This window comes from Salvelinus namaycush, chromosome 31 (genome assembly GCF_016432855.1).
Source record: "Salvelinus namaycush isolate Seneca chromosome 31, SaNama_1.0, whole genome shotgun sequence".
Lineage (NCBI taxonomy): Eukaryota > Metazoa > Chordata > Actinopteri > Salmoniformes > Salmonidae > Salvelinus > Salvelinus namaycush.
This window is the reverse complement of record NC_052337.1, coordinates 47,880,682-47,903,969: the sequence shown is the minus strand read 5'-3', so window position 1 is coordinate 47,903,969 and position 23,288 is coordinate 47,880,682. Positions and strand designations below refer to the sequence as shown.

The 23,288-nt window shown below is 42.0% G+C and overlaps 1 protein-coding gene across 6 annotated transcripts in view; it reads left to right on the top strand.

Moving 5' to 3' along the window:
• Positions 1–491: 491 nt before the first annotated feature.
• LOC120025947 (mitogen-activated protein kinase 10) overlaps positions 492–23,288 on the top strand; it is a 72,039-nt gene continuing 49,242 nt past the window's right edge. For 4 of the 6 annotated variants that reach the window (XM_038970697.1, XM_038970695.1, XM_038970694.1 and 1 more), the window contains exon 1: positions 11,720–11,841. In XM_038970697.1, coding sequence (XP_038826625.1) covers positions 11,720–11,841 — 122 coding nt within the window. Of the gene's footprint in view, positions 558–11,671; positions 11,842–23,288 lie in introns of those variants that run through there. The other 2 variants (XM_038970693.1, XM_038970692.1) reach the window with 1 other exon arrangement.

Below are 23,288 nucleotides of genomic sequence, written 5' to 3'. Positions count from 1 at the left end.
TTCATAGTTTTGATGTCTTCACTATTATTCTACAATGTAGAAAATAGTGAAAATAAAGAAAAACCCTTGAATGAGTAGGTGTGTCCAAACTTTTGACTGGTACTGTATGTCTAAAAGACACATCTGGATTCAGATATAGGATATGGTGCATATCCACAAAACTCAAATTATGCATTGAAAATGGTCTGTATTCTCTAGAATATAAAAAACGTGTCATGTAAAGATATCCCTTTTCACCCAGTGTCTTGACAACTACTATAGTCATTGTCATCCCAAACAACCATACAAGTTGGCTACCGTACACACAGATCAGAGACCAGGCTACACTGCCAGAGTCTAGAAAGACCCCCACTCTCCTCTACCTTCCACAGGTTGTTGCTGTAGAGAATGTGTTCTCAGGCAACCTAACTGGTAAAACAAGGATTAATAAATGAATGAACCTCTAATCTCTAACCTCTCCTCTCTCCTCTGTTTGTGTATTGCAGGTATTTATGAGCAGGCATTTCTTCTATTACTGCGGTGAACCAGTCCTAGATGTGAAAATAGCCTTTTGTCAGGTGTGTGTTCCTTACAGGTAAAATAAGGTACAGTATTCATTCACTTCCATTTCCTCATCATTAGTGTTATGTCTGTTTCATAGAGCTGGAAAGAGGGTCAGCACTATTGAGGGACTAGGTCTGCCTTAAAATGGTGGTGGTGAAAGCCTTCTACGGGGCCACCCATGTTATAACAGGCTTTGTGGCAAGTGTACCATCTATCCAAATCAATGGTGTGTTTGTGTCTCATATGATGACCCAACAGGTACTGTAGCCTTGTCCTATACTGTATGTGCTGTAGCTAACTACTTTTTGTTAGCGTTAGTATTAATAAATCAGCGATTCCCAAACCAGGGGTCACGACCCCATGTTGGGCCATCTATTGTGAAAATGGGGTCCCGGGAGAATTTCCAAAATCCTGAAGAAAAAATATACATACAAAAAAATATATATATTATAATATCGTCTTTGTATCTAAAAATCATTCTAATGTGGTTAGCCTTAAAAATGTAAATGAGAATTATTCAAATCTTAAAGAGAAATTAAATCAGAGAGCGCCCTTAGATCATGGGAAAAGGCCACACATGGCTAGGCCCGCTATGCTATGAAACCACGCACTATTGCAGAGACTTTGACATTACCGGCCGCCAGGGGCGGACTGAAATAATAATTCAGGCCGGGAATTTGACTTAATCCCAGGCCATCCTGTTCACGCAAACCACCAGACCGCTAATTTTGTAGGCTAACCCTATTTGTTGATGTAACGGGTATTAAACTAGTTATACATTTGGCCACTATGTTCATCTGGGAAGAAAGTTATGCACATTACAAAATACAAACATTTGGGACTGACCAACAAGTAGCCTATCTGAACACTGAGTTTTCAAGGTATGCTATGGCTATGGGTGCACCCTCAAAAACTCACTAGGAATATACCAATCATAGCACATACAAATATACAAGGCTAGACACACAAAACTATTAGCCTACACTTTTTAAAAAGAGAAGGAGATATACAGAGTTAGCTCAAATGTTCAAATGATTATCTTTATATTCAAGCATCAAGGATATCAAAAGTATCAAAAAACGTCACACACACACACACATTCACTGAACTTGAACATAAGCTACAACAATGTAAGTAAGTATAATACAAAAGTCGAAAAAGCACTCCTCTACAAAACAATGTAGATTACAATGTTCACTCACTGGTGTCCATAAAGCAAACAGCACAAAAATAAACACATCTATACACTGAGTCAATGAAATTGAACATAGGCTACATAACTGCAAGTATAATATGAAAGTCCAAAAAACATGCCTCTGTACAAAAGCTTTAACTCAACAGCAAATTTTCTTTCACCCCATGTCAGCCTGTTAAGGAAGTCATAGCATAGCTACTTCAGAGTAACTAGTAAGTAATTACCACTAGTAAACCAGTAGGCGGCGAAGTAACTCACTGCTCTCTGCCATCTTGTCAATGTCATCTTTGTCAAGTCCCATAAGAACATCCTTCTCTGTTGCCAACAAAAGGAACGCTTCAAGGTTCTCTTGAGTGAGGGAGGTTCTTAGGCGGTTCTTCATGAATTTTAGGGTTGGCTACATAACTGCGGTCCTCTCACTAGCCACCTGAGTGATGGATAGGGTGAGGAGGAACTTGTAGCCCAAACCAATGATATGATACGCATCCGTGAGCAGATTGTACTGAGACAGGAGAAGATAGCAGCATATCGGGCAGTTTTTACATGTTGAACAACTTCTGCTCACCAACTCCACACTTTCATCAAGATCCTCAAAGCCTTCTGCTGATTCATCACTGGTGGTGGCGGCACTGGTGTTGTACTCCTCCAATGCTGACTGTTTCAGTCTTTCCCACTGTTGTGCAAGGCTGATCAGTTCAGCTTGCAATGCCTCAACAGTGGCATGTTCATCAAATTCCAGTAAGCATTTGCTGAGCTCCTTCATGGCTGTCTCACAGCACTGTATTTGCTGCATAAAGGCGGTGAATACTTTCAATAACAGTGTCCAGTACCACATGTGGATCTTGATTTTGTAATACATGTCTGCATTAGCAATGGGCTCGTCTCCTGCCAACTCACCTGATTTTCTCTTCTTTTTCTTGTTCTCTTCTCTGGGAGAGCAGTCTGAGCTTTGGCATCACAGTCCTGCTACTCCTCCAGAATGCCATTGGCCCACTCAACAAAGTTGTCTGCTGCCTTCTTCACACCCTCAAAGTCTTGGGCACACTTTCTCAGGTTATCCTCTGTTCCGGTCACCAAGTGCTGTGCTGTTACGATATCCATGCCACTTGTTTGCAAGTATTTAGAGAGAGGTCTGCTCAAATATCCAGCTGTAAGTATGGTTTCATACTTTAGGAGAGCATCATTGTACCCTTGGGCCTTGCTTCGGAAGGCAGGTTTTATGGTCACATCCTTTTCAATTCTTTCCATAGTGATGACCACATCTGTGTAAAGTGCACGGTCAGACTTTGCAAAGCTTCCAAATACTTTCCTCAAGGCCTCGTCTTTGGCTCACCAGTGTGTTTCACCAATTACGTCAAGCCGTCTGTGTCTCCTGTCCTCACTGGTTTCCTCCCATAGCTTCATGCGCTTGTCGGAATCTCGAACAAACACTGCAATGTCATTCAGTAGTGAGAAAAGGGATTCACTTGCCACAACAACCCCAGTGGTGTCAGTTAGCACAAGGTTGAGGACATGTGAGTGACACCATATGTGTACTTGGTTAGGAGACTCTACTGTGAGCAATGCAGAGAAGCCCCTGTGTTGTCCCTGCATATTATCTGCTCTGTCTGTTGCATTACCAACACACTGTTTGATATCTATGTCCATCTTCTCAAGGGTCTGTTTCACAAGGTCCACTAAGTACTGTTCAGTCGATGACTCACAGTCAATGACCGCAATCAGTCTCTCGTGGACAACATCAGTGACATATCGCAGAACTACTGCACACTGGTCTTTGGATGTTAAATCCTGTGTTTTGTCCATTTGTATTGAGAACATCCCTGCCTTTCTCACTTCAACAGCAATTGTCTGCTGAATCAACATTCTAATGATTCTGATTTTGCTTAACAACAATATAAGCTCAAGAAACTTGCCATGATTGACGGCCATATTTTCCAAGTTATATGCAGCTTCGTGCCCGTGTAGCTAAGCCCACATTTACCAATAACTTTAACTACATCAATCACACGTTCCATGACCTGCCTCCTCTTTCTGACCTGGTCTTGTTGAACTGACATTTGCTTATCACTCAGAAAGGTACAGATGTCTGCTTGCTGGCTCTGTGAAAAAAGTCTTCTGCACTTTCTCTATGGGTCTTGCTTCTCTCATGTTCCTGTACTCTCTGATGGGCATGTTTCCAGGCTTGCATGCCTCCTTTGACAAATGCACTACCACTGGCTGAAGGTTTTGCAAATGCAAGACATACTGAGCAGAAGTGAGTTACTTCATTGTATGTCAGCCATTTTCTGTTTGTGCCGTCTTTGGAGTGGAATACATTGGGAATGACACATTGAGGGGTTTGTTTTGGGTGGTACTGAAAAAATAAGTAAAAATCCTTGGACTGAGGACTGGCAAAATAATAAAATGGATTAACAGTGCTTTTGCTCTCCCTTTCTATTTTCCCTGTACTGGGCTCTGAACCTCTCTCTCTCTCTTTCTTTCTCTCTGCACATCTGGTTGCTCTGCAGAATGAGATTAACATTGTAAATAACCTAAACTTAAACTGTATTACTTGTGCAGTCATCGATTGTATGCCCCCCGATTACAGTCCTACTGATAATCTCATAAATATAGCACATATTAATCTAAAATTATAGCCTTACATGTTTAGGTTTTACCTGGAGGTTCCAGTTCAGAGTCTGACTCTGAACTGACCACCATCTCCAGTTCTGCACGAGCACCTGAAGTTCTAGTGCTGCTGCTCCTTCCTTCTCCACCTTTGCAAAGAAAATACTCTATTATCATATTCACTATCATTAGTGTATCAGTAGGCTACATTAATACAGCTCTGGGAAAAATTAAGAGTGGTCTCTTAATTTGGAGTAGTCTCTTCATTTTTCCCAGAGCTGTATATTATTGTAGTAACTTGTAATGCTGGTACTAATGGTGCTAATTATCTTTGTCATTGCTTGTGCTGTGTCACACAGGCTACTGTGTTATGTTCATGGATGTATTATGGATACGTTACTGTAGCCTGTTTCGCTGTACAGTGTATATGCACTTTCCCTAGCTTATGTGGCATGAGTCATGACCGAATGCTGGCAAGTCCATAGTCTAGGTTTACTATTTGTTACTAGTTGATCGCTATGTTGCACTCATTGCTATGATATAATTCCTCCACGAAGACATATGACGTGCAAACTGTTTAGCCTACCGGCCGTTGTGTCACTATTATTAGCTAGGCTACTTAGCTAGCCATGCTGGGTGTTGTGTGTGTGTTTTAGCTAGTGTTTTTGACTGACCTGGTCCCTTACTGGCGAACATGGCGCTTATTTTGCAACATTTAGCTGCGTCGTGGCAAGGACCTTTCTCTTTTTTATTCTCTCCCTCTCTGCTCCACCTTTCTTTTTCTGACCGTCCATTTCGCTGTGCGACTTGTCTAAAATGTTATCGGTAGAGAAGCAGGTAGACGGTTGCTATGTGCGTCGCGGAGAGACCTGATGTCATTTTTGTCACGCGCACCCTCGTGCTGGGACACTGCAGCGAGAGAGTGAGAGTCGCGACTGATGCGTGGATTCTCCGTCAACTCATTCCTGCTTGCTATATTATCGCTGGTCAAGTTGACTATTCACGGCAGGCCAAAGCGACCCTCAGGCCACCGGGAAATGTACCGGTGTTCCCGACTGCCAGTCTGCAATTGATGTGGTGAAACAATGTGTGGGGAAGTAGATGCACAGAAACTCAGATCAATACCTTTGTCAGATAACACTATTAAACAAAGAATGTATGCTATTGCTAGCAATCAAGAGGAAACTCTGACTGAACAACTCAAAAACTCCCCAAATGGACGTTAGCTGTGAGGGCCGAGATGCCCATGCATTGACTTATATTCGCTATACTTTAAGTCGGGAATGCTATTCACAACGACATATTGTTCTGTCTCACGATTCCCGTGCATGCAACGGCACAGGGGATTTTCAGTGTGCTGTGTGGCTATATTGCCAAAAAATTCCATGGGATCGAATGGTGGGCTTTTGCACAGATGGGGCTCCATCTATGGCGGGAGGGCGGGCAGGCCTCTGCACTCTAGTCATGAATGTGTCTCCCTCTGCCATATGTATGAAAGAGCTGAGCACCGAACTCTGAGATATACTGCAGCAGGTAACTTTGATTGTAAAGCACATCCACTGCGCGCCCGCCTATTCGCAGAACTTTGTGAAGATATTGATCAGAGCTTGACAACGTTTTATTTCACACCTTGGTGGTTATCAAGGGGGAGTGTTGGAAAGATTTTTCGCATTGAGAGAAGACCTGTTGTCATTCACAACGGATGCAAAACAATAAATAATAAACATGGTTGACGTTCTGTGTAATGAAAAAAAAATATTTCTCCTTGCCTATGTAACAGATATATTTGAGAAACTGAATGAACTGAACGCAAGCATGCAGGGGAAAAAACATTCTACAGATGAGTGACCGAATCAGTGGATTCAGAGGAAATTATTATTATTGGAGAGAGAGTCTTTCAAAGCGAAACATGCCAACTTCCCTCGGCTGTGCAAGATTCTAACAGAAAACAGCATCAGTAAGTGTCCCACACGAGTGATGCCTGCTCACCGCCAACGCTTGGAAGAGCACTTTGGGACCTACTTCTCAATCCGTTTGACTGTGATCCTGGCTCAGGTAACATGCTGGTAAGTGAAATCGGACAGCTGATCGAGCTGTCATGTGACCGAATGCATTCACGGGTCTCTACGGGGGAAGTTTGGTTCCTGACTCAAAGGGAATAAATACCCTGCCGTCTCCCTCTGAGCATTAATGCCGCTTTCAAAATAACTGGGAACTCGGAAATCTCCAACTTCAGACATCAGTGAATTCAAGACAACTGGGAAATCTAGCTCTGACTGGAAAAATTTGTTTTGAATAGACTTCCATCTTGGAATTCCAACTCTGGAACGACTTTCTGACCTGAAGATCACTGACGTCATGATTTGACCTCTTTTTCAGATTTCCCATTTGTCTTGAAAGTTCCATCAGTGCTCTCATCTGCATTAAAGCCAAATATCGATCCAGGTTGGATATGACAGCAGAGATGAGGTGCACACTGTTGACCACGCCCCCTGACTTTGAGAAGCTCTGACGCGACATGCATCTAGCACACGCATCTCATTAGTGGTGGTGAGATAAAATACCTTATGTCACACTAATTTGCAATTGACTGTCATAGCCCCACATTAAAAGTATGTGATGGTGAGTTGAGAAGATCATCAGAAATACTGTTAGAATGTTTTTTAATTGACTGCCATAGCCCCAAATAAAAAAGTTAACATTGGCTGTTAATTATATACTTTTTTTCACATGGTTGGGGTCGTGAGATTTTTCAAATATCAAATGAGGTTGTGAGCCAAAATAGTTTGGGAAGCCCTGTAATAGATTGTTATCATTATAGTTGTCATGTCATCCAACAGTTAGCTACATCACATACAGTATGGGACAATGTTACACTACTGGTGCTAGTGGTGATAATGAACCAATGGAAGATTCTTATGTTAGACTGAAACTGATTGGGGTTGATTATTTGTTATTTGTTGCGATTCTAACCACTGGCATCATATCATAAATGGCGTCCAACTGTGTAAAATATATAGAAAATATAGATAATTTGATCATTTGCAGCATAGTCAACGATGAATGGATGGATACCTCTCTGGGATGTAACCTGTAGTTAATAAAAGCTGTCTAGAGCCCCCCACTAACTCCAATAAAATATTGCAATTATATAAAATCTTTATTAATTACGATCAAATTAGCCTTGTCAGTTTAATTGTTTGTCGGCTCTAGGATGAAAAGCAGGTCTCTGGATAGAAATGGATTTAATGGACTGACTGTAGATTTTCTTCCCTTGGTCTAGTTCTCTTTAGATATTGCTTGTGACCCAAGTGCCACCCTATCTCCTATGTAGTGCACTACTTCTGACTAGGGCCCACAGTGTGCTGTGCATAGAAATATAATTAAAGCACTATATACAGTATCTCTGTAGTGCAAGTTCACAGCTCTCTTATCCAGAATTATGCGGACGTGATTTGTCTTGGAATATAGTTGGATTATGTACGCATCTTTGGACAATCAATTACTAGACTGGACTGGACATGTACTGATATGCACACAGAGTCATGAGTGGGTCCTATGTGGCTCAGTTGGTGAGAGCGTTGCGCTGGCAATACCAAGGCCGTGGGTTCAATTCTTGCAGGGATCACATGGATTTTTTATGGAGTGGAGCAGTCCCACTCCTTTTGTAATTTTGTTACTTTATTGAAGAGATAGTAAAATGTTGGAAAGACAGAGGAGATAGGAGGAACATGAGTCAAAGGGTATTGGGCCGTATTCAAACCCATGCCGACTCTGACATATGTGTGTGCCGGGTCAGCGGCTGGACTACACCGGCCACTGGGATCACATGGAGTAATGCAGACCTACACTGTTGACATACCCACAGCACCATGTTGCATCCCTATCCTGTCCGGTTTATGCTGCCTGCTGGTTATGTCTCCCTGCTAGTTATGTATGATGATACGCCCACTCTCATGCAAGTCCTTTGTCCACAGAATACTGTACTGTATGTTTTGTTTTTATGGTTGTCTGGGAACGTTCATACAGAAATCAAAGGATTGAGGAAATGGAGGGAATAAGAATGTCTTAATATAAATTCAGGAAATTAGACATGCCAACAACAGCAGTCAGTTGTACAGTGCCTTCAGAAAATATTCATACCCCTTGACTTGTTCCATATTTTGTTGTGTAACAGCCTGAATTCAAAATGGATTAAATTTAAAAAAATCTCACCCATCTACACACAATACCACGTACTGACAAAGTGAAAACATGTTTTTAGAAAAGTTTGCAAATGTATTTAAAATGAAATACAGAAATATCTAATATCTTTACATAAGTAATCACAACCCTGAGTCACTACATGTTAGAATTGCCTTTGGCAGCGATAACAGCTGTGAGTCTTTCTGGGTAAATGCCTAAGAGCTTTGCACACCTGGATTGTACAATATTTGCACATGATTCTTAAAAAATCTTCAAGCTCTGTCAAATTGGTTGTTGATCATTGCTAGACAACCATTTTCAGGTCTTGCCATAGATTTTCAAAACTGTAACTCGGCATCTTCCAGTGTCTGGTGGAAAGCAGACTGAAACATGTTTTTCTCTATGATTTTGTCTGTGCTCCATTTTTAGTATTTTTTTTATCCTGAAAAACTCCCCAGTCCTTGACAATTACAGGCATACACATAACATGATGCAACCACCTTATGCTTGAAAATATGGAGAGTGGTACGCGGTGATGTGTTGTATTGGATTTGCCCAAAACATAACACTTTGTATTCAGGATAAAAAGTTTAAAAAAAAAAGTTAGAAGCCAGACCACGGTTTGCAACTGCACATGAGGTCAAAGATCGTGCTTTTTGGAGAAATATCCTCTGGTCTGATGAAACCAAAATATAACTGTTTGGCCATAATGACCATCGTTATGTTTGGAGGAAAAAGGGGGAGGCTTGCAAGCCGAAGAACACCATCCCAACCGTGAAGCACGGGGGTGGCAGCATCATGTTGTGGGGGTGCTTTGCTGCAGGAGGGACTGGTGCACTTCACAAAATAGATGGCATCATGAGGAAAGACAATTATGTGGATATATTGACATCTCAAGACATCAGTAAGGAAGTTAAAGCTTGGGTGCAAATGGGTCTTCCAAATGGACAATGACCACAAGCATACTTCCAAAGTTGTGGAAAAATGGCTTAAGGAAAACAAGTCAAGGTATTGGAGTGGCCATCACAAAGCCATGACCTCAATCCTATAGAAAATGTGGGCAGAACTTAAAAAGCGTGTGCAAGCAAGGAGGCCTACAAACCTGACTCAGTTACACCAGCTCTGTCAGGAGGAATGGGCCAAAATTCATCCAACGTATTGTGGGAAGCTTGTGGAAGGCTACCCGAAATGTTTGACCCAAGTTAAACTAATTAAAGGCAATGCTACCAAATACTAATTGAGTGTATGTAAACTTCTGACCCACTGGGAATGTGATGAAAGAAATAAAAGCTGAAATAAATCATTCTCTCTACTATTATTCTGACATTCCACATTCTTAAAATAAATTGGTGATCATAACACCTAAGACAGGGATTTTTACTAGGATGGAATGTCAGGAATTGTGAAAAACTGAGTTTAAATGTATTTGGCTAAGGTGTATGTAAACATCTCACTTATTTAGACTTGCTTTAACAAAGTGGTTGAATACTTATTGACTCAATACAGTTCAGCTTTTATTTTTAATGTATTTGTAAAAATGTCGAAAAACATATTTCCGCTTTGACATTTTGGGGTATTGTGTGTAGGCCAGTAAACATTTTGTAAATTCAGGCTGTAAAATCACAAAATGGGGAAAAAAGTAAAGGTGTGTGAATACTTTTTGAAGGCGCTTGATTGATTTGTTTGTATTATGCAGTCTGAATATATAATATATGCCTTTATGTTGCAGACATGTTGTAGTCATCATGATATTAATAAAAAATATATACATTACTTGACCAAAAGTATGTGGACACCTGCTCGTCCAACATCTCATTCCAAAATCACGGGCATTAATATGGAGTTGCTCCCCATTTGTTGCTATAACAGCCTCCACTCTTCTGCGTAGGCTTTCCACTAGATGTTGCTACGCTGCTGCAGGGACTTGCTTCCATTAAGCCACAAGAGCATTAGTGAGGTCGGGCACTGATGTTGGGCGCTTAGGCCTGGCTCGCAGTCGGCATTCCAATTCATCCCAAAGATGTTCAATGGGGTTGAGGTCAGGGCTCTGTGCAGGCCAGTCAAGTTCTTCCACACCGTTCGAGACAAACCATTTCTGTATGGACCTCGCTTTGTGCACGGGGGCCTTACCTAAACTGTTGCCACAAAGTTGGAAGCACATAATTGTCTAGAATGTCATTGTATGCTGTAGCGTTAAGATTTCCCTTCACTGGAGCTAAAGGGCTTAGCCTGCACCATGAAAAACAGCCCCAGACCATTATTCCTCCTCCATCAAACTTTATAGTTGGCACTATGCATTTGGGCAGATAGTGTTCTTGTATCCGCCAATCCCAGATTCATCCGTCGGACTGTCAGATGGTGAAGCGTGATTCATCACTCCAGAGAACGCGTTTCCACTGCTCCAGAGTCCAATGGTGGCGAGCTTTATACCACTCCAGCCGACGCATGGCATTGCACATGGTGATCTTAGGCTTGTGTGCGACTACTCGGACATGGAAACCCATTCCATGAAGCTCCTGACAAACAGTTATTGTGCTGACGCTGCTTCCAGAGGCAGTTTGGAACTCGGTTGTGAATGTTGCAACCGAGGACAGACGATTTTTACATGCAGCACACTGCGGTCACGTTCGGTGAGCTTGTGCGGGCGGCCTACCACTTTGCGGCTGAGCAAAACAGCACAATAACATCACTTACAGTTGACTGGGGTAGCTCTAGCAGGGCAGAAATTTGATGAACTGACTTGTTGGAAAGGTGGCATCCACATTAAAAGTCACTGAGCTCGTCAGTAAGGCCAATGTTTGTCTATGGAGATTGCATGGCTGTGTGCTCGATTTTTTTTACACCTGTCAGCAATGGGTGTGGCTGAAATAGCCGAATCCACAAATTTACTTTTGTATATAGAGTGTAGTTGTTGTATTTTTTGAAACTGCACTGTCGGTTAGGGGCTCGTAAGTAAGCATTTCACTGTGTTGTATTCGGCGCATATAATAATAATAACATTTGATTTGATTTGAATGAACGAATAAACGCACAAACAAATGGACGAACAAATTACTTAAATGTAATAATTCAACTGGCGGTAGAGCCAGTCAGAGAGGTGAAAGGGACATCACTGACCTTTGTTTGTTTGTTTTACTGCAGGGTTTTGCTAAACAATTGGATGTGTCATACATTGGCAAGCATTACAACATGAGCAAATGCAAAGTGGACAACCAGTTCTACAGTGTGGAAGTAGGAGATTCCACCTTCACAGTTCTCAAACGTTACCAGAATCTAAAACCCATCGGTTCTGGAGCTCAGGGAATCGTCTGGTGAGTACTGGAATCCTCATTTTACACTCTTTATAGTGTAGTGAATGAAAATGTACATTATAGAGGCAAAACCAACTGTATACCTTAATATTTGGTTGTTGTATAATGTGTTAGTAGATAGAGTTGTGTGGCTGTATGGTCGTTGCATTATCGTCTTTGCAAAGATTTATACTGTGTATCAAGGTGGCACGTGTATTTGTATATGTGTTTGTACAGTATGTGTGAGATTAAAACCGTGAGTTTGAATAATGAAGAGTTATAGAAGAATACCAAATGGATTATTAAAGCTGCAAGCAGCAATGCTGGGGTTCAAGCTGTGGGCCCACTGTGCCACCATCAGGACAAATGTCATTTTACCATGCTTGCCAAATATCAGATCTCAACATCAAACAGATCATGCAATATGCGATTGATGTATTTTGGACCATTTGTATTGATGTTGACTACTTTAAACGTCTTCTTCTCCAGAACCGCTTAACTGAGCAGTACCAAACTTGGTACATAACATCTATGTACCCATGTTTTTGAATGCAGGACTGTAGCTCAAACAATATGGCCGCTATGAGCCAATGAGCTTGCATGAATGTTTTTTCCTGTCCAACAACATGCAGCCAAACTGAACCATACTTTTATTTATTTTTAAATGTATTTCACCTTTATTTAACCAGGTAGGCTAGTTGAGAACAAGTTCTCATTTACAACTGCGATCTGGCCAAGATAAAGCAAAGCAGTTCGACACATACAACAACACATTTGCACATGGAATAAACAAACATACAGTCAATAATACAGTAGAAAAAGTCTATATACAGTGTGTGCAAATGAGGTAGGATAAGGGAAGTAAGGCAATAAATAGGCCATGGTGGCAAAGTAATTACAATATAGCAATTAAACACTGGAATGGTAGATGTGCAGAAGATGAATGTGCAAGTAGAGATACTGGGGTACAAAGGAGCAAGATAAATAAATAAATACAGTATGGGGATGAGGTAGTTGGATAGGCTATTTAAAAATTGGCTATGTACAGGTGCAGTGACCTGTGACCTCTGACAGCTTGTGCTTAAAAGCTAGTGAGGGAGATATGAGTCTCCAGCTTCAGTGATTTTTGCAGTTCGTTCTAGTCATTGGGGGCAGAGAACTGGAAGGAAAGGCGGCCAAAGGAAGAATTTGCTTTGGGGGTGACCAGTGAGATATACCTGCTGGAGAGCGTGCTACGGGTGGGTGCTGTAATGGTGACCAGTGAGCTGAGATAAGGCGGGGCTTTACCTAGCAGAGACTTGTAGATGACCTGGAGCCAGTGGGTTTGGCGACAAGTATGAAGCGATGGGCAGGTAACCAGAGCGTACAGGTCGCAGTGGTGGGTAGTATATGGGGTTCTGATGACAAAACGGATGGCACTGTGATAGACTGCATCCAATTTGTTGAGTACAGTGTTGGAGGCTATTTTGTAAACGACATCGCCGAAGTCGAGGATCAGTAGGATGGTCAGTTTTACGAGGGTATGTTTGGCAGCATGAGTGAAGGATGCTTTGTTGCAAAATAGGAAGCCGATTCTAGATTTAATTTTGGATTGGAGATGCTTAATGTGAGTCTGGAAGGAGAGTTTACAGTCTAACCAGACACCTACATTTACATTACATTTTAGTCATTTAGCAGACGCTCTTATCCAGAGCGACTTACAGTAGAGTGCATACATTTTATTACATTCTTACATACTGAGACAAGGATATCCCTACCGGCCAAACCCTCCCTAACCCGGACGACGCTATGCCAATTGTGCGTCGCCCCACGGACCTCCCAGTTGCGGCCGGCTGCGACAGAGCCTGGGCGCGAACCCAGCCCAGCCTGGGCGCGAACCCAGAGAGCCCTAGACCACTGCGCCACCCGGGAGGTACGGGTACCTAGGTACAAGTACCTAGGTATTTGTAGTTGTCCACGTATTCTAAGTCAGAGCCGTCCAGAGTAGTGATGCTGGACGGGCGGGCAGGTGCGGGCAGCGATCCGTTGAAGAGCATGCATTTTGTTTTACTTGCATTTAAGAGCAGTTGGAGGCCATGGAAGGAGAGTTGTATGGCATTGAAGCTCGTCTGGAGGTTAGTTAACAAAGTGTCCAAAGAAGGGCCAGAAGCATACAGAATGGTGTCGTCTGCGTAGAGGTGGATCAGAGAATCACCAGCAGCAAGAGCGACATCATTGATGTATACAGAGAAGAAAGTCGGCCTGAGAATTGAACCCTGTGGCACCCCCATAGAGAATGCCAGAGGTCCGGACAACAGGCCCTCAGATTTGACACACTGAGCTCTATCAGAGAAGTAGTTGGTGAACCAGGCGAGGCAATCATTTGAGAAACCAAGGCTGTTGAGTCTGCCGATAAGAATGTGGTGATTGACAGAGTCGAAAGCCTTGGCCAGGTCGATGAATACAGCTGCACATTAGTGTCTCTTATCGATGGCGGTTATGATATCGTTTAGGACCTTGAGCGTGGCTGAGGTGCCCCCATGACCAGCTCTGAAACCAGATTGCATAGCAGAGAAGGTACGGTGGGATTCAAAATGGTCGATAATCTGTTTGTTAACGTGGCTTTCGAAGGCCTTAGAAAGGCAGGGTAGGTTGATATAGGTCAGTAGCAGCTTGGGTCTAGAGTGTCTCCCCCTTTAAAGAGGGGGATGACCGCGGCAGCTTTCCAATCTTTGGGAATCTTAGACGATATGAAAGAGAGGTTGAACAGGCTAGTAATAGGGGTTGCAACAATTTCGGCAGATCATTTTAGAAAGAGAGGGTCCAGATTGTCTAGCCTGGCTGATTTGTAGGGGTCCAGATTTTGCAGCTCTTCACAGAACATCAGCTATCTGGATTTGGGTGAAGGAGAAATGGGGGAGGCTTGTGCGAGTTGCTGTGGGGGGTGCCAGGTGGAAAGCATGGCCAACCATTGAAAAATGCTTATTGAAATTCTCAATTATAGTGGATTTATCGGTGGTGACAGTGTTTCCTCAGTGCAGTGGGCAGCTAGGAGGAGGTGCTCTTATTCTCCATGGACTTTACAGTGTCCCAGAACTTTTTTGAGTTTGTGCTACAGGATGCAAATTTCTGTTGGAAAAAGCTAGCCATAGCTTTCCTAACTGCCAGTGTGTATTGGTTCCTAACTTCCCTGAAAAGTTGCATATCATGGGGGCTATTCGATGCTAATGCAGAACGCCACAGGATGTTTTTGTGCTAGTCAAGGGCTGTCAGGTCTGGAGAGAACCAAGGGCTATATCTGTTCCTGGTTCTACATTATTTGAATGGTGCATGCTTATTTAAGATGGTGAGGAAGGCACTTTTAAAGAATAACCAGGTATCCTCTACTGACGGGATGAGGTCAATATCCTTCCAGGATACCCGGGCCAGGTCGATTAGAAAGGCCTGCTCGCTGAAGTGTTTAAGGGAGCGTTTGACAGTGATGAGGGGTGGTCGTTTGACCGCAGACCCATTACGGATGCAGGCAATGAGGCAGTGATCGCTGAGATCTTGTTCGAAAACAGTCAATGAGTATTTGGAGGGCAAGTTGGTTAGGACGATATCTATGAGGGTGCCCGTGTTTACGGATTTGGTTTCATTGATAATTTGTGTGAGGTTGAGGGCATCAAGCTTAGATTGTAGGATGGCCGGGGGTTAAGCATGTCCCAGTTTAGGTCACCTAGCAGCACGAGCTCTGAAGATAGATGGGGAGCAATCAATTCACATATGGTGTCCAGGGCACAGCTGGGGGCAGAGGGTGGTCTATAGCAAGCGGCAACATTGAGAGACTTGTTTCTGGAAAGGTGTATTTTTAAAAGTAGAGGTTCAAATTGTTTGGGTACAGACCTGGATAGTAAGACAGAACTCTGCAGGCTATCTTTGCTGTAGATTGCAACAGCGCCCCCTTTAGCAGTTATATTTTGTCGGAAAATGTTATAGTTAGGGATGGAAATGTCAGGGTTTTTGGTAGCCAGGATTCAGACATGGCTAGGACATCCGGGTTGGCAGAGTGTGCTAAAGCAGTGAATAAAACAAACTTAGGGAGGAGGCTTCTAATGTTAACATGCATGAAACCAAGACTTTACGGTTACAGAAATCAACAAATGAGAGCACCTGGGGAGTAGGAGTGGAGCTAGGCACTGCAGGGCCTGGATTAACCTCTAGATCACCAGAGGAACAGAGGAGGAGTAGGATAAGGGTACGGCTAAAGGCTATCAGAACTGGTCGTCTAGTGCGTTCGGAACAGAGAGTAAAAAGTGCAGGTTTCTGGGCGCGATAAAATAGATTCAAACATAATATACAGACAAAGGTATGGTAGGATATGATTACATTGGAGTAATGATGAGAGAGATATTGTCTCTAGAGACGTTTAAACCAGGTGATGTCACTGCATATGAGGGAGGTGGAACTAAATGGTTGGTTAAGGCATATTGAGCAGGGTTAGAGGATCTACAGTGAAATAAGACAATAATCACTAACCAGAACAGCAATGGAAGAGGCATATTGATATTAGGGAGAGGCATGCGTAGCCGAGTGATCATAGGGATCCAGTGAGTGGTTGGGCTGGCTGGAGACACGGCGATTTAGACAGCTAGCAGCCCTCTCTGCAAATAACAGAGAGAAATGCATATGCTGAAATCAACATTATTATGCAGATTCAGGAGATGTTCCCCTGTATAACAAGACTATGTTGTGACCACGAGAGAGGGAGACCTGGGCATGTATTCAAAAGCATCTCAGAGTAGGAGTGCTGATCTAGGATCAGGTCCTCCCTGTCTATATAATCTTATGTATTATGTTCTAAAAGGCAAAACTGATTTTAGATCAGCACTCCTACTCTGAGACTCTTTGTAAATATGCCCCCTTGTTATGCAGGGGAATGTCTCCTGAATCGTACTATAGGGTATAACAGATTGCACTATGGTGTGGTTAAGACTATCCATGGTTGTAATCTTCCCCAGTCATTCAGATAGGTGTATTCCTGCGTATTTTATTACCCACAGCCTGGTCAGAGAGCTTTCAGACAGAGATAGACACCGTCTTAGGACAGATGCATTAGCAGGTTGGGCTAGTGGTGAGAACGTCACCCCATCCCTTACATCACATGGCTCTCAGAGTGATGGCTTTCTAAGGTCCTTATTGGCTCCAAGCTTTCCATGAACATTATGCTTCTGTTTCCATGGCCACACCATCCATCCTGCAGAGTTCGTAGAAAGATATAGCTACAGTATACCTCCCGAATTCTAACGTTACTCTTTGTTTTATAGACTTTATATTCACCACAAGGTTTCTAGCAATAGTTTTGAATGTCAATATAGAAATGAGGATAAATGAAAGAGATCTTACAAAACTGAGTAAATAGATTATTCCAAGATACAGTACAGAATATTCTCATTCAGTGAATTGTGTATTGCTGTTAGTTTGTATGATGAACACACTGTAATTTCTGTTAGGTAGTTCATATGATGAATACTAACGCTGTCAGATACATCTATTATTCCCCTGGAGGCCTGGTGCCAGAATAGTAATGTAACGCTCTGTTTGATTGGAAATAAATGAGCTTTTGCTTCTGCTGTGATGGGATTCTGTTGAGTCAGCATATCGCATACTGCACAGTGTAATATCCTACACATATATACGCACGCACGCACACAAACAGACGCGCGGTTGTTCCTTCCTATTATAGTGACTTCTGACATTCAGCTGATCATTTGACACAAAGATGCCCTCCTTAGAAATGGCTTCCTGTGACTAATGTTCTTACGGTGACAGTACAGTAGGTCATTAAAGATATATTATCTCTGGCTTTAAAGAACCACTGTTGCGCCTTTACTTGGGAGAGGAGGACAGGTGTAGGGGGTTTTGTCAGCTGTTAGGGTAACATTTTTTTATCGCTTTGGTGCGATTTTCACCAGTATTTTCACAACTCATAGTGCAAAACTCAAAACAGATCATCATAAGGATATTTGTTGCAAAACTCTAAGCACATTTTTTATTCACTAAGTACAACACACACAATCATACAGTACATTCTTCACCAAACTGAATCAGTGTTTCATTGCAATGTTCTTATATGTTCATGTTCTTATAAAGTAATTGCCTTTCACAATGCAATGCTCACAAAACTTTTAATATGGTTCTCTTCTCATTTGTTAAAATACATTTACTATTTTTTAATCTGACTGCTCTTAATTGATCATCGCTAAACCGTTTGGTAAACCTATAGATGGTAAACCGGTTTGTCTACTACAGATTTTGAGAACTACATAATGAAAATGTATGTCTGTAAACTAGAAACATATAAAGTATGATTTACACAGAGTGTACAAGACATCAGGAACACCTTCTTAATATCATGTTTTGACCTCAGAACAGCCTCAATTCGGCGGGGCATGGAAGGTGTCGAAAGCGTTCCACAGGGATACTGGCCCATGTTGACTCCAATGTTTCCCACAGTTGTTTCAAGTTGGCTGGCTGTTCTTTGGGTGGTGGACCATTCTTGATACATTTTGATTAAGATTTCATACTAACGGGAAACTGTTAGTATGAAAAACCCAGCAGCGTTGCATTTCTTGACACACTCAAACTGGTGTGCCTGGCACCTACTACCATACCCCATTCAAAGGCACTTAAAATATTTTGTCTTGCCAATTCACCCACTCATACACAATCCATGTCTCAATTGTCTCAAGGCTTGAAATTCCTTCTTTAATCTGTCTCCTCCCCTTCATTTACAATGATTGAAGTGGATTTAACAAGTGACATCAATAAGGGATCATAGCTTTCACCTGGATTCACCTGGTCAGTCTATGTCATGGAAAGAGCAGGTGTTCTTAATGTTTTGTATACTCAGTGTATACTGTAATGTACTATTATGATGATGACTATTATGATTTTACTTTACAGTAAATGTTATCTGATGTTGACAAGATCAGAGATGTACTGTATGTAACAAATGCATCCCCTGTACAGTAAACATGTATCCAAAATGAAGTTGGTGGGGTTTACACTGCTTTACTAAAATTGCATTGGCCAATAAATTACTGTAATACCATAATACAATATATTCCATTTACATAGCAAACACTTTTATCCAAAGTGACAACAATGAGTGTGCACATTTTCGTATGTGACCCCAGTGGGAATCGAACCCACAACTCTGGTGTTTCTAGTGCCATACAAACTGAGTCACGTACAGGACCACTACAATACAATACTGTAAAATACAATACATGACGAGTACAGTACAGGTGAAAGATGTATCATTGCTATACCCATGAGAGTACCACCTTCATTCAGGCCATGGATGAGACATGCAATGTCATCGTTCCAGACGTGTGTCAGGCTTGGGTTCGCCATGCCAAATTTTTTTTTCCCTAAGTACATGAACAATGGGCACATTTACTGCGATGTCGATGAGGACCTATGGCCAAATGCTCAAGACAGGTTTAATGCAAACTAGTGCCTGCTAAACATTGTTTCTTTCATTTAGTTTTATTTGATTACAGTATACCTACAGTATGTTGTAATTAAACATTTATTTTTTGTATCAATGATTATGAAAGATGTCTTCAATGATCACACCTTTGATCAGACATGGGATAGAAATTATGGAAATGTGATGTTCAGTCAATGCTAATGAGTAGTGCAAGTGTATTGCCTAATGTCAAAACAGTGTTATGCACTGTAATATCACATTCAAAGGGTCATTTTATTGGATTAACTGGTTGTTCAAATGTTTTATTTTATTTAACTAGGCAAGTCAGTTAAGAACAAATTCTTATTTACAATGACGGCCTACCAAAAGGCAAAAGGCCTCCTGCGGGGATGGGGGCTGGGATTAAAAATGAAAAAAATAAATATAGGACAAAACACACATCACGACAAGAGAGACAACACTACATAAAGAGAGACCTAAGACAACAACATAGCAAGGCAGCAACACATGACAACACAGCATGGTAGCAACACAACATGGTAGCAGCACAAAACATGGTATAAACATTATTGGGCACAGACAACAGCACAAAGAGCAAGAAGGTAGAGTCAACAATACATCACGCATAATTGAGTCTTTGAATGAAGAGATTGAGATAAAACTGTCCAGTTTGAGTATTTGTTGCAGCTCGTTCTAGTCGCTAGCTGCAGCGAACTGAAAAGAGGAGCGACCCAGGGATGTGTGTGCTTTGGGGAGCTTTAACAGAATGGGACTGGTAGAACATGTGTTGAATGTGGAGGATGAGGGCTGCAGTGCATATCTCAGATAGGGGGGAGTGAGGCCTAAGAGGGTTTTATAAATAAGCATCAACCACTGGGTCTTGCAACGGGTATACAGAGATGACCAGTTTACAGAGGAGTATAGAATGCAGTGATGTGTCCTATAAGGAGCATTAGTGGCAAATCTGATGGCCGAATGGTAAAGAACATCCTCGCCGTTCGAGAGCACCCTTACCTGATGATCTATAAATGTTGTCTCCGTAATCTAGCAAGGGTAGGATGGTCATCTGAATCAGGGTTAGTTTGGTAGCTGGGGTGAAAGAGGAGCAATTACGATAGAGGAAACCAAGTCTAGATTTAGCTTTAGCCTGCAGCTTCGATATGTGCTGAGAGAAGGACAGTGTACCATCTAGCCATACTCCGAAGTACTTGTATGAGGTGACTACCTCAAGCTCTAAACCCTCAGAAGTAGTAATCACACCTGTGGGGAAAGGGGCATTCTTCTTACCAAACCACATGACCTTTGTTTTGGAGATGTTCAGAACAAGGTTAAGGGTGAAGAAAGCTTTGTTGTAGAGCATTTAACACAAAATCCGGGAGGGGCCAGCTGAGTATAAGACTGTATCATCTGCATATACATTTATGAGAGAGCTTCCTACTGCCTGAGCTATGTTGCTGATGTAAATTGAGAAAAGCGTGGGGCCTAGGATTGACCCTTGGAGTACTCCTTTAGTGACAGGCAGTGGCTGAGACATCAGATTTTCTGACTTTATACACTGCACTCTTTGAGAGAGGTAGTTAGCAAACCAGGCCAAAGACCCCTCAGAGACACCAATACTCCTTAGCCGGCCCACAAGAATGGAATGGTCTACCGTATCAAAAGCTTTGGCCAAGTCAATAAAAATAGCAGCACAACATTGCTTAGAATCAAGGGCAATGGTGACATCATTGAGGACCTTTAAGGTTGCAGTGACACATCCATAACCTGAGCGGAAACCAGATTGCATACCAAAGAGAATACTATAGACATCAAGAAAGCCACCAAGAAAGCAAGTTTTTCCAACACTTTTGATAAACAGGGCAAAATAGAAATAGGCCTATAACAGTTAGGATTAGCTTGATCTCCCCCTTTAAATAAAGGATGAACCATGGCTGCCTTCCAAGCAATGGGAACTTCCCCAGAAAGGAGAGACATGTTAAAAAGGTCAGAGATAGGCTTGGCGATGATAGGGGCAGCAACCTTAAAGAAGAAAGGGTCTAAACCATCTGACCCAGATGTTTTTTTGGGGTCAAGTTTCAGGAGCTCCTTTAGCACCTCGGACTCAGTGACTGCCTGCAGGGAGGAACTTTCTAGCGGGGCAGGGGAAAAAGAGGGAGAAGCATGAGGGATAGTTGCATTAGAAGGGATAGGAGATGAGGAAATGTTGGACGGGCAAGGAGGCATGGCTGAGTCAAATTTGAATCCTGACTTAATGAGGTGGTGATTAAAGAGCTCATCCATGTGCTTCCTGTCTGTAACAACCACATCATCAACATTAACTTCTTATGGCTGCAGGGGCAGTATTAAGTAGCTTGGATGAAAGGTGCACAGAGGTGCCCATAGTAAACTGCATATTATTATTCATATTGGATAGAAAACACTCTGAAGTTTCTAAAACTGTTTGAATGATGTCTGTGAGTATACAAGAACACGAGAATAAAAACAGGTTGATCCCCTGGTTCGACCATGATCTTGCAGAGTTTCTCCACCTCAAGAATTGCATTTGGCGAATGGCTCGGCACACGCATACTCAGGCAAATGAGAAATAAGTGCACTCAAGATATCCGGAAGGCCAAAGTTAGTTACTTTAAGGAGCAGTTCTCTCTCTGTGGGTATAACCCCAAGAAGTTCTGGAAAACGGTTAAAGACCTGGAGAATAACCCTCCTCCTCACAACTGCCGATGTCCCTTAAACTTCTGATGGCTGCAATCCCGTTAACGGGATCGATATGACAACAGCCAGTGAAAGTGCAGGGCTCCAAATTCAAACAACAGAAATCTCCTAATTAAAATGCCTCAAACATACATGTATTTTATACCATTTTAAAGGTAATCTTGTTGTTAATCCCACCAAAGTGTCCGATTTCCAATAGGCTTTACAGCAAAAGCACCACAAACGATTATGTTAGGTCACCGCCAAGTCACAGAAAAATTCTGCAATTTTTCCAGCCAAAGAGAGGAGTCACAAAAAGCACAAATAGAGATAAAATGAATCACTAACCTTTGATGATCTTCATCAGATGACACTCATAGGACTTCATGTTACACAATACATATATGTTTTGTTCGATAAAGTGCATATTTATATAAAACAATCTCAGTATACATTGGCGCGTTATGTTAACTAGTTCCAAAAACATCCGGTGATATCGCAGAGAGCTACATCATTTTACAGAAATACTGATTATAAATGTCGATGAAAACACAATTGTTAACATGGAAATATAGATACACGTCTCCTTAATGCAACCGCTGTGTCAGATAAACTTTACGGAAAAAGCAAACCATGCAATAATCTGAGTACAGCTTTCAGACAATAAAGCAGCCAAAAAGATATCTGCCATATTGGGTAGTCAACAGAAGTCAGAAATAGCATTATAAATATTCACTTACCTTTGATGATCTTCATCAGAATGCACTCCCAGGAATCCCAGTTCCACATTAAATGTTTGATTTAGTTCGATAATGTCCATCATTTATGTCCAAAGAGCTACTTTTGTTAGCACGTTTGGTAAACAAATCCAAAATCATGAAGCGCGGTCCCTAGTTGCAGATGAAATGTCAAAAAGTTCCGTTACTGTCCGTAGAAACATGTCAAATGATGTATGGAATCAATCTTTAGGATGTTTTTAACATAAAACGTCAATAATGTACCAACCGGAGAATTCCTATGTCTGTAGAAAAGCAATGGAACAAGAGCTAACTCTCTCGTGACCGTGCCTCAGAGCCTGTGGCAATCTGCCAGACACCTGGCTCAAACAAACCTTATGAGCCCCCACTTCACAGTAGAATCCTCAAACAAGTTTCTAAAGACGGTTGACATCTAGTGGAAGCCTTAGGAAGTGCAACATAACCCATATCCCACTGTGTATTCAATAGGGGCTGGGTTGAACATCGACCAACCTCAGATTTCACACTTCCTGTTTGGATTTCTTCTCAGGTTTTTGCCTGCCATATGAGTTCTGTTATACTCA